Below are 12,347 nucleotides of genomic sequence, written 5' to 3'. Positions count from 1 at the left end.
CGTGACACTTTCAACACTTACAAGAACTGAAGTATTTTTTTTTGTGCTGAAGCATGTCAGTGATTGGGGCTCCATCCAGCTGTGTTTATTCCCTGGGAATGTTCTGTGTGTGTGCAGCATTTTTATATCCTCACAAGTTACTTCTGCTTCTGTAACTTCCCCATTCTCTGCGATGCTAACGTACAGCATACAGTTATCTGTCATTGTGATCATTGCCGCGGCTCAGATAACTTTATAACACGACGCAGCTAACTATCACTCAACCTGTTTCCCCCTCTTTACGACATGCACGACTATCCCTTATACAGATCATTTCTAATCACCTAGCTTCCAGACACGCAGCGGCTCCGTCTCTGGGCTGTGTTTGTAGCACACTGCCCCAGTGCCCGGCTGTGTAACAGTGTGTATTGCACTGCGCACAGTATCTCACTGACACTACACATACTATAACTCTCTCTATTCTGCTACTGTACATTGTAGCTCATTCTTGGCTGCTCCCGTGTTATGTCAGTGATACTGCTTATACATGGCTAGCCTTACACAATAACATATACAGCTATCTGGCGTTCCTTTTTAGTTTCTGCTGCACTGGGGCTCCTGCACACAACTATCTTTCTGCCTTCCATGGACATTGAGTTGCAAAGCTCTGCATTTGCTGGAATCTGAAGAAAGAACGAGCAATATCTTGCAAGGTCTATCTATGAAGAACTGCCACGTTTTTCAACTAAAAGGTAAAAACGGGCATTATGCGGGAGGCTTTGCGCAGCCTGTGATTACGTATTGTGCAGATGCAGGGAATTTCCTCTCCTTCCCAAGGCATCTTGTACATACAGAAGAAGCATCAGGAAGCACTTCCGGGGTATATCTTCCATGGCCTATTAGTTACCATATCAGGGAGGGCTGAGGATGCCCCCTGTGGTTATGTGGGGGGGGGGGGAGAGGGGCACTGAGGAAGGCCTCTGTGAGATGGGGGGGGGGGGAAGCTGAGGATGGCCCCTGTGGGGTGGGGTGGGGTGGGGTCGAGCAAATCGAAGAGGAGGTGGGGTACGTTTATATGTTAACCCGGATCTAAAGCCTATAATAAGGGACGATGTCTATGAAGGAAATAATGAAAATGTAGAGACCTTGTGGATATAAATTAGCAGTGGAGGTAAAAGTATAAAGAAAATGTTTGTGGGAATATGCTATAAACTACCAAATATCTGTGAGATTGAGGAAGCTAAAATACTTTTGCAAATAGATAAGGCATCAAAATTAGCTCTCATGTTTGCATAATGGGGGATTTTAATTATCCAGACATAGACTGGGGCAATGGGGGGTGCTTAAAGACAATTAAATGACCCAAATTATTGAGGAAACAACCAGGAGAGGGGCAGTTCTAGATTTGGTCATAGCAATGTAGAAGTAATAACAAATATTCAAGTCCTGGAACATTTGGGTAACAGTGATCATAACATGTTCTCATTTGAAATAAATTATCAAAAATTTGATAATTTGAAATTGCTGATGTGGTTACCTGATATCACCTGAATGATTTCCTCACTGCTGAAAGAAATGCTACATCATACTTCTCATTCCCCAACCCTTAAGTAAGTGTACTTCTTGTTTGTTACTGTATTATCTGTTGTGTTCACCTTTATTCTAAGGAATAAATACAATTTATTATATCTTAAGCCTCGTTCAGTTCAAACCCAATTATTTTTGTGTAATATTAATAAGCCTGTGGAAGCTATCGTCACAGGCGTATTAATATAACTGTTAATTACAAGCCTGTCACGAGAGCTTGCGACAGACTGTAATTGTACACCAAAAAACTATATATAAATATATATATACCTGGGTTTGAACTGGGACGAGACTTAAGATATGATAAATATAATTTATTCCTTGATAAAGGTGAACACAACAGATTATACAATAACAGGCAAAATATAGACACTTACGTAAAAGATGAAAGTAATGAAAACAGTCCCATCTGAACTGGCAGTTTCATCCAGCAATCAGCCCAAGACATTGCATGGCATTTCTCTCAGCAATCAGGAAATCATTCAGCAAACGAAGACCAAAAATGAAGACAAAGGATAGATGGGGAACAGCAGGTTATAAACCTTTTCTCTCTCTATCTGTAACATTAAGAAGCTGTGATTGGTTTGCAATTATCTCCAGCCAGTCTTGGATGGGGGAACACATTTTAGGACAGGCCCCCCCTGCTAGCTGGCACATGTGCAGTAGAACTCTGGGGTCTCCTTTCTGAGGCCCCACATGTGCAAATGGAATGCCAGGCCAGCTACCCCTCCGGATCTTGGACAAGATACAGTTATATTAATACGCCTGTGACGATAGCTTCCACAGGCTTATTAATATTACACAAAAATAATTGGGTTTGAACTGAACGAGGCTTAAGATATAATAAATTGTATTTATTCCTTAGAATAAAGGTGAACACAACAGATAATACAGTAACAAACAAGAAGTACACTTACTTAAGGGTTGGGGAATGAGAAGTATGATGTAGCATTTCTTTCAGCAGTGAGGAAATCATTCAGGTGATATCAGGTAACCATATCAGCAAACGAAGACAAAGGATATATGGGTGGACAGCAGTTTATAAACCATTCTCCTTCTATTCTTGGGTTCAACAAAGACCTTCAACTTTAGAAAGGCAGATTTTAATAAATTGAGGTCTAATCTACAAGTAATACATTGGGATGATGTTTTTGCAGGGAAAAAAAGTAGAAGATAAATGGGCAGTCTTTAAAACATTGTTAGAAAAGCACACTTATCAGTGTATACCCTTGGGTAATAAGTATAAAAGAATAAGTCAAAACCAATGTGGCTAAATAAACAGGTAGGGAGGAAATGGACAAGAAGAGGAAGGCGTTTAGATTCCTTAAATCAGAAGGGACGGAGACATCGTATCAGAATTATAAGGAATGCAACAAAAATTGCAAAAGGGCAATCAAATTAGCAAAATGGATAATGAAAAAGGATTGCAATAGAAAGTAAGATCAACCCTAAGAAGTTCTTTAAGTACTTTAATAACAAAAAAATGAGAAAAGAAAATATAGGACCCTTTCAGTGTGAGATGGGTAGGCAGATTATTGGAGGTAAGGAAAAAGCAGAGGTATTAAACAAATTCTTTGCCTCTGTGTTTACCAGGGAAGAATCAATTTCAATAGTAGAGCCGCAGGACAAAGCCACAATCTCTATATGTTAACACATAATTGGTTAACTGAGGAAGAAGTTCAAAGGTGGCTTGAAAAAATTAAAGTAAATAAGGCACCTGGCCCCAATGGCATACTGTAAGAGGACATATGCAGAGGTATGCAATGGAGACTTTTTTAAGGTGAAATTAAATAAGGCCTTTATTGCGCCTGTTTCTTTAACACAAGAAAATCATCCAAACGTATGCAAATAAGGGGTCAAACAAAGCTTCTGTTCCACTTGGGAGTATTTCTAGTGAAACCTATGCAGTCCACAACTCCCTTTAGGTTAGCATGTCTCCCAGCCCCAAACATATATCTTGATATGTGCAGATATACAGAAAGTCTTAGAAAGGAAAGTCTTATCTGTTTCTAGTAGGGGAAGGCTTCTTTGTTCTTTTGGGCGATAAGGCAATGTCAGGATCCAGGTTTAGAAGTACTTTCCCCTGTGTCTTGCTGGCAGCCTCTTCTGGTAGGCTCAAGATGTCTGTCCCTATGGTCAGTCCCACAACTTGTGAGACTCAGGAACAATCTCACTTCCTGTCTCAAAGGCAGGCTTTTCTAACAAACATAATCAGTCAGGTGGTGTTGGTTAATTGACTACCAGCAGTTAACCACCACACTGCTGGATTAGAGGCACATTTCCTGAACAGGGATAAATCCCCTGTTACATACCTCCACTGTTTGTGGGAAGCTCGGGCTTGCCACGGCCAAAGCCCACCCTTCCACTCTCATTCGAGGTATCGCTGTGACTTGAATGGGAGTGGATGGAGGAAGAGAACCCTCAGTCCCGCTGGGATTGGAGCCCTTTCTCCAGTTAATTCGTGTCTCTTCCCGAAGGTGCTTGAGATCAGCACTGCTCAGTTGCTCGAGGAGGACTTTTTCCAAGTATAGTCTTTTTACTGCATGCGGGGTCATGAGATTTCCCTTGTGTCGGGTGCTCCTCTTATTGTAGGCAGACTGTATGGCAACAGTTGCAGAGTGTTTAAGTTTAGTCCTTTGAGTTTTCCGCTCTTGAAGCTGTCTCTCTGCACTTTTTCCACTCAATTGCTAGGAGTTGCTAGTTCAGCTTCTTTGGGATTGAGTTGCAATTCCACATACACTTCCAGAGAATGTCCCATCTTTTCAGCTTCATCAGCTAAGGTTTCTTCTGGTTTTGATTCAGCACGTGTACCTTTTATTGTTGCCTGTTGGGTGGCTGAAGGTTTTGCTAGTGCTTGTTTAGGTGGTTCAAATTTTGCAACCTTGTTTTTCCGACGAGCGGTATTCCCAGCTCTCACTGTACCCTTGTCTTTATGGGTTTTTGTGGCTGTGGGATACTGACGCTTGGTCAGGGTCAATACTTGTCCTTGTAGAACTGTAATCTCATCCGCGAGAGATCCCTGTTTTTTGAGTGCGTCTTGCAAGTCTCTTCTCAGGGAATTTATCTGCACACTTTGCTTTCTCTGAGCTTGCTTCCACATTTTCATTGTATTGTGAAGCACTGTGAATTTCTTTGCTCGGGCCACAGTTACTTGTCTCAGTTTCTGGACCTTCTTGTGCTCCCTCTTGTGCCGAGTCACCTGGGCTCTAAGCTTGGCCTCTAGCGATGCTTTGTTGATGCTCAGGGTAGCTTTCAGTTTCTCATGCTGCTTTGCGGGGACATACTGGGTAATCAGACGTTCCTGCAGCACTTGTACTTCTTTAGCAGCCTGCAGATTGTCATCCTGCAGAGTTCGCTGCTTCTCCTCTGCCTTCTGGAGGTGCGTACGCAGACCTTGCAGTTGGTTCTGCAGTTGGTGCTCTGCTTCAAACTTCTCATCTTCCAAAAGTTTATTTATTTCTTTAAGCTCATGCAGCTTTTCATTCTTTTCCTTGACGAGGTCTGTCAAATGAGAATTTTCTTCTTTCAGTTTTAAGTTTTCTCTTTTTGGAGTCTCTGTAATTTTCAGGGCCTCCATGTATCCCTCCTTCCATTTATTCACATCTGCTTTGAGAATGACAGTCTCCTGGCGGGAGACTTCCATATCTAAGTTGAGGGTCTGAAGCTCCTTCAGGGAGATTTTGAGATTCATATTAAGACTGAGGTTAATTTTTTGAGAGATGTCCAGCTCCTCAGTGAGACTGTGAAGTTCCTTTTTAGAGACTTCCAGTTTTGTGTGGCAGGTGACGATCTCGTGGTGTGAGGCATCCAGTGCTCTGCGGAGTGTATGAACCTCCTTCTGGGTTACGTCCTCCTCTGTCCGGACACTGTTGACCTCTTGTTGTGAGGCATTCAGTTCTAGGCGAAGACCGCGAACCTCTTGCTGAAACACTGTAATCTCCTTCAGTGCCTCCTCATACTTCCTCATACTTCCGCTTCATCTTAGCCATCATTTTATCGGATTGGCTCTGCTTTTCCACCATGGTTGCTTTTGTAGTGTTTGCAGCATCTAGCTCAGTCTTGAGATCATCCAATTCTGTCCTGGCCAAAGAGTACATTATGAGCACATCTTTCTGTAGCTTCACGTTGTTTTTCTGTAGCTCTGTGTAACCATCTATCTTTTGTTTCAATTGTTCACGGAGCATATCACAGTCATGCCTGGCATTTCTCAGGGCATCTTCAGGGCTGGTCAAGGGATCGACATTCACTGGTTCTGGCTCCACTTCCCTGGGATGGTTGGTTGAGGGTTCCTCACTGTTGGCACCGGACAGACACTTCTTTGGGGTACACGACTTTTGCCTTGGGCCCTTTGGATATTCGGTTATCCGTGGGACGAATTCTCCATTTTCTCTAGGCTGCAGGGCAACTCGGTCCCCCTTTTTCTCCACAGGATCTGCGGACGTGTCTGTTCCTTCCACGGTAAATGGATGACTCCGTCCCATCAGGAATACTGGAGTCTCCTTCTTTATTTGATACATCAGCGGCTTCATTATATATGCCACGCTTTTCTTGCAGTTGCGTTAGCTGACAGAAATATTTGGTGTTCTGCTGCTCCCGCTCTTTCTCCTGCCGATCATATTCGTCATCATAGAGAGCGGTCTTTTCGGTTCATGCCGAGTTCAGGCACCCCCACCATTCTTGTGGTGCTTTGTGGGTGTGACTCGGTTTGGGTTCCCCGTAAGAGATGTCTTCCTCTTTATTGGACTGGAAGGGCCACTCTTCCGTTGGGTAAGGTTCATTAAAGGAACACTGCATCTTGTCCTCCATTTTGGGGCTATCAGGTGTAATTTTCTTCCTGACTTCAGGAGGCGCTATTGCAGCTGTTGCCACTGTATTTGCTAGAACCCCAAATTGTGGTAGTCCTACAGGTGGGCATACTTTGCTTGTAGAGGTCATAGCTCTCACAGGCATCTCTGTAGACTTTTTCTTTTTCTTGGGAAAGTTTTACAATATCAGCAGTGCTGTGCACGCATTCTCTCTCATTAGGTATTCTGGATGTGCAGTTGCTAGGTAAAAACTTCTATTTGCTTTACACAATTTACTTGCTAGGTATAATCCCTCCGCTTCATCAAAATAATGTGGTTTTCTGCTTGAGTTCAGTAATTTTCAGTCTCAACTTTGGGTATTATGGCATCTCATAATATTCTTATATTTAATAAGGTCACTCATTCTGATATCTCCTTGGGTAACCGCACCCCCGGCCCCCATAACCCCTGGTCAATAAATCCTTTGAAGCAGGGACTCCTGTGTAGAGAACATTTATCACAGGTGCTAGATTTCACACCCAATGCCCCAGACATGGGCCTAGCTGTCTCTACCAGCAATATGTGTTAACATACACCAAACCCCCTCTGTACTTTTCACACCCAACTTCAATCAAGCCTGTTGAAGCCCAGATATTTCTAAAAAGGCACCACACCTATTTGTATTTTCCTAAACTGCAGCTCATTAACCCCTTAAGCCCCAGTGTGTGGTGCAGACACTGGCACAGAAACAATACATTTATACAGGGGAATAAAGAGTTGGATGGCTGAAGCAAGGCAAAAACACATTACTGGACCTCAGTCCAGTTAACCCTTGCTTCCCAAGTGAGAGTAGAGGGTGGCCAAATGGGGTGTAACCCCTTTTATCCCGGGTCAAATCCTCTCTCTCTTGACAGTTGTGACTTGGGACAGTGATGCAGAGGCGGCTTTTCAATGTTGCTCTGTTACGAATAGCAGAGAAACCGGCTTCACTTTTGTAGCTAAGAAAGCCCGCCCAGCTGGGGCTAAGTCAGACGCGAGAACCAAGTTCTCGTTTTAGAACGTAGCGGTCGCGGTTAAAAAGTTTAGTCGGAAAGAGGACCAGGAAGCCTGGATGGATATCCGGTCAGGGTAATGGCCTTCCGAAACAAGCACCCAGCACCTATTTTAGCTCAGATTTCATCCCCAGCGCCCCAGTAAGTGTGTATATTCCCTGTGTAGTCAGATCCCCCTCTTACCTCCTGGTCTGCGGAAGTGAGACTGCTGCAGGCAGATAGGTGGCGAGCGGGCCGCCGGAGCTCCGCAGAGGTGGCCGCCATCTTAGATAGGCGCGCATGTGCTTCACCCATTTTGCGCATGCGCATGCGCAGTGAGCTCACAAGTTGCGGCGGCCATGTTGGAACACCCATCGCATGCGCATTGAAGCAGAAGTGTGGCGGCCATCTTCTAATATGCCCCGCAGGGGAACTACAGTTCCCTTCAGCCTCTATGGCTGCTACCACATGGGCCGCAGGAGCCAATGGGGCTCACAGGATCCCGGCTAAGCCATTGCTACATTTGGCGCCCTGAGGAGGGACCATGCCAGTCGCAGAAGGGTCGCAGAGGGGTAAGGTAGTGTCTGGGTGCAGGTGGCTCCCAGACTAGGCCAGATACCCCCTTTAGGCCCCAGATAGGCCCTGACTCACGGTAGGTTGTGGTTGCTACAGGGAAAGCCCATAGCTAGGGGCATTTCCCCAGTATAGCACCGGTGAGACGCCACACGGTGATTGCGGCCTGTGGTCTGGGACCAGACGACCGTCACAGTAATAGACTTTCAAAGGTGAGACCCTCCAGCGGGAGTTCACCCCACGTAGAGGCGGATGCCTTCGCGGACGACGACATCGCTGGATCAGACGGATCCCTGTTTGTTATTTGGCAATACCCGGGTGCTGGACACCGGGCCGGTACCCACCTAAGTGCACCAACAGTTCACGGGATAGCGCTATTCCACACACTTTTGGGTGGGCCCGGACATTGGGGAAGGACATCAAGAATATTGGTGCCAAGCACCCGATGTACATGTGGGGACACTCATCTGGTGTATTGGGGTTGTGTGTGTTGGGCTATATACTGTGGGGTGCAGGTTGATATCCTATGTTCAGTAAAGACAGTTATTATATGCCCTGTGTGTGATTATTATTGGTATTGTTCCTGTGAGGGGCCTATCCCGTTACGCAGGGTTCCCTCTCAGGTGGAGGCACTGCATCGAAATGCACAAGAGATCACCCCAGGCTCACAGAGGCAGAGCCTCAGCCCTTCTGGTAGCCAAACAGGTAACAGCAGTACTGGTAGTTCCCTTAGTGACGGGGGAAAGGGGCTACACCTGTATCTTTGTACTTCACTGTGTGTACGCGGGTTTACCCAAATAAACCTCAATTTATTCCACTCCTGTGTTTTGCCTGGTGAATGATCCCGGTATAAAAGTGTTAAACGTCCTGGTCCCCGTGACACACCTCTATCTACTCCTTCCTGCTGCTGGGTATCTCTCCTAATCCTGAACCCAGCCATATACACACCTGCTGTCACCCACGCCCCCCTGCCACCTCTTTCCTGCTAATGGTGTTAATCAATCTAATTTAATACTAACCTTAAAACGTCTAACAAATCAAGCATCCCAATAGCCTGCACTCATAGCTACTGTCCCACACCCACAGTCACTCCTACCAAGCACTGCCATCTACTGCACTTACTCCCTCACCTGCTGTCTCAGCAAGTCTCCCAACATACCTCTTAGAGTGTAAGCTCTTTGGGGCAGGGATTTCATTTCCTATTGTCTGATTATGCTGCACTTATTGTATTATTATAATTCCCTATACTGTATTCATTGTGAAGCGCTGAGTACACTTTTGGCGCTATATAAATAAAGATATACATCCATACACAGCTGTCTCTCATCCTGCTCCTTACAAAGCTTACAGCCTACAGTTTCTGCTATAAAGTGTGTGTGTGTGTGTGTGTGTGTGTGTGTGTGTGTGTGTGTGTGTGTGTGTGTGTGTGTGTGTGTGTGTGTGTGTGTGTGTGTGTGTGTGTGTGTGTGTGTGTGTGTGTGTGTGTGTGTGTGTGTCTGTGTGTGTCTCCAGGGACAGTAGGGAGTAAATGTATGTCCTGTAGAGTGATGACTGTACCGTACTTATAATCTGTGATATTGATAAATCACTGCGGTGAGGAAGGAATGTTTTTGTACAAGTTTAAACAAAATGATCAGGTCTTGCACAGGGAACAGTGTCTTTGTCTCCAGCTCACTGTTACAGGAGCTTCTTCTGTATATTACAGAATAGGTTCAAAGATTGGCTTGTAGGAGAACTGTTCTTTTCATGCCTAACCTGTATTCAATGTACAGCAAATATGTTACATGGCGCCCAATAACTGTGCTGCCATCTTTAACCGCATGGTCTTATTTCTATTGCAGAACATGTCTTTTCCTTAAGGAGGTTCATAGCTGGATACAGGTTATGTCTTTATTTAATATCTCCAACAGCAGCAGCGGCAGCAGCAGCAGCTTCATACTCAGCGGGATTCCCGGACTGGAAGGGGCCCACTTCTGGATTGGCTTCCTCCTGCTCCTTATGTACATCGTAGCTCTTGTAGGAAACTGCACCCTCCTGTACATCATCAAGACTGAGAAGGACCTGCACGAGCCCATGTACATTTTCCTCTCCATGTTGTCCTTCATCGATCTGTTTTTAGCCACTGTCACCGTACCCAAAATGCTGGGGATCTTCTGGTTCGACTCCAGAGAGATCGCTTTCAATACGTGCCTGGTCCAGATGTTCTTCATCCATTTCCTCTCGACCCTGGAGTCTGGAACACTGGTGGCCATGGCGGTCGATCGCTATGTTGCCATCTGCCACCCTCTGAGATACTCTGCCATTTTAACAAATGAAACAATAACCAAGACTGGAATTGTCATCGCAGTCAGGGGCGCTGCGGTTATGATCCCCATCCCCCTGCTTATCAAGAGGCTTCCCTTCTGCCGGACCAACCTCCTGACCCATTCCTACTGCTTACACCAGGAGGCCATGAAGTTGGCTTGTGCGGATATCAAGGTTAACATTGTCTACGGCCTGTTTGCCATTCTCTCTGTCATGGGGATTGACTCGCTCTTCATTTCTTTCTCATACTTGTTGATCATTAAGACAGTGGTCAGCGTGGTGGAAGAGGCCAACCTCAAGGCCTTCAGCACCTGCGCAGCCCACATATGTGCTGTCCTGGTATATTATATCCCCCTGATCGGCCTGTCTGTGGTGCACAGGTTCGGCACCAATGCGGTCCCAAACCTCCATATTCTTTTCGCCAATATTTACCTCTTGGTGCCGCCGGTGATCAACCCCATCATCTATGGCATTAAAACCAAACAGATTCGCAAGAAACTGAGCAAAATATTCAGCAGCAAGATCAAACAGGTCATAACACCTAGTGACCGGTGACCTGAAATCTAGGGAAGTACGTCTTCTGGCCATTCATTCAGATAAGTTGCAAATGCCACAATCGGTGAAAAAGCCCCCCAAACCTCCCACTGATTTTAGCTTTGCTCCCTTCTATTATAAGTTAATAGGCCAAGGGTCCTGTCTTTAGACTGTTATACATATTTTTATTCTACTTTAATTAAACACATAAGCTGCAATTAAACCAGTTTTCTCAGGAACCAATTCCCTCACAAACACTGCGCTGATAGCAGAGATTCGTTCTGCACAAACACTGCGCTGATAACAGATTCGTTCTGCACAAACACTTACATTTCTCCACGGATATATAAGAGAATAACATAAGGATGAAGGTAATGGCCTCATGGTCCTGTCCTTTGAAGGCGAGACCTCTTCTCACAGGTTTACGGACGATGCCTCAGGTCACACACATGCAGGACGCACATTGATCTTATCCATAGTCACTGTTTCATATTCAGGGAGAGGGAAGGACTGGCACGGACTGCTACTGCTGATTTTTTATACATTAGAATGTTTTGTTTGTGTGTTGTGCTGACTGCAGTAAAATGACAATTCCCACCGCACAGACTGAGTGATACAGCGATTCCTAAATATCCCACTGAGAGCTGCTGCTCGGAAGCCCGTAACACGGGTTTTGTGTACATAGAAAGGAACATGTTAAACTCAGTAGCGTGTATGTGTATTGAGGCAAAAGTGAGGCAGCGCTGGGGCCCCAAATCTGCTGCATACTGTTTCAAAGAAAAAGTCCAATTTAAATCAATAGGACTTCTTTGCTGCATGTGCTGCATTCTTTGCTGCATGTGCTGCATTCTTTGCTGCATGTGCTGCATTCTTTGCTTTTGCCCCAGAATTTCACTGTTTTTTGCCTTGATATATATGTCCCATAGACCCTATATACCTCAATAAGTTCTGAGAACTGCAGAACCATAACTGGAGGCCCCTGTTCACTGATCCATAGTTTGGCAGCTCGCCCAGTGCACACGTTGTGGGACAATCTCTGGAGGGGAAAAGGATGGATCATGGTTACCAAGAGGTCCAACTCCTCGTAAGGTAACAGCAATACTGTGACGCTATTCCACGGCACTCACACGGTACCCAAGAAATCCACAGTAGAAAAAACAGGGCACCAGGTAGTGGGAAACTAGAGAAGGGCTTTATTAGAACATTGATAGGTGGTATTCAGAACAGAATAGTCCTCCCGCGCGTTTCACGCAAATGCTGCGCTTTCTCAAGGAGTAATGGACAAACCGAAAGTACGCCCCTTTATACGTGCTGAATGATTAAGAAAACCACAGCAGACACAGCTGATTGTGGCATAACAGTATGAATTCATTTATTCAATTACAAATATATAAAAATCACCTGAGCTGAGACTATTAATACTTATACTATTAATGATATATAATGTTATATATAAAATATGTATGTAATAATAATATGTAAATTAGAGCATAAGGAATCTATAATACATTCTAACAAATGATGCATAGTAAATAATGCTTCAAAATGAGACAAA

At 44.9% G+C, this 12,347-nt stretch overlaps 1 protein-coding gene across 1 annotated transcript; it reads left to right on the top strand.

Annotated features, from left to right (window-relative positions):
- The first annotated feature begins 282 nt into the window (after positions 1 to 282).
- LOC142490860 (olfactory receptor 51E1-like) lies at positions 283 to 11,897 on the top strand. Its single transcript, XM_075593280.1, has 2 exons — positions 283 to 731; positions 9,796 to 11,897. The coding sequence occupies exon 2, from the start codon at positions 9,839 to 9,841 to the stop codon at positions 10,811 to 10,813; it is 975 nt and encodes a 324-aa protein (XP_075449395.1). The 5' UTR covers positions 283 to 731; positions 9,796 to 9,838; the 3' UTR covers positions 10,814 to 11,897.
- Positions 11,898 to 12,347: the final 450 nt, after the last annotated feature.

Source organism: Ascaphus truei, chromosome 3, assembly GCF_040206685.1.
Source record: "Ascaphus truei isolate aAscTru1 chromosome 3, aAscTru1.hap1, whole genome shotgun sequence".
In the NCBI taxonomy this organism is placed as follows: Eukaryota; Metazoa; Chordata; class Amphibia; order Anura; family Ascaphidae; genus Ascaphus; species Ascaphus truei.
This window is presented reverse-complemented; position numbering and strand designations above follow the sequence as displayed.

What these genes read in the sequence shown, in the direction of transcription:
- LOC142490860 (XM_075593280.1), top strand. Translation starts at nt 9,839, where the DNA reads ATGTCTTTATTTAATATCTCCAACAGCAGCAGCGGCAGCAGCAGCAGC.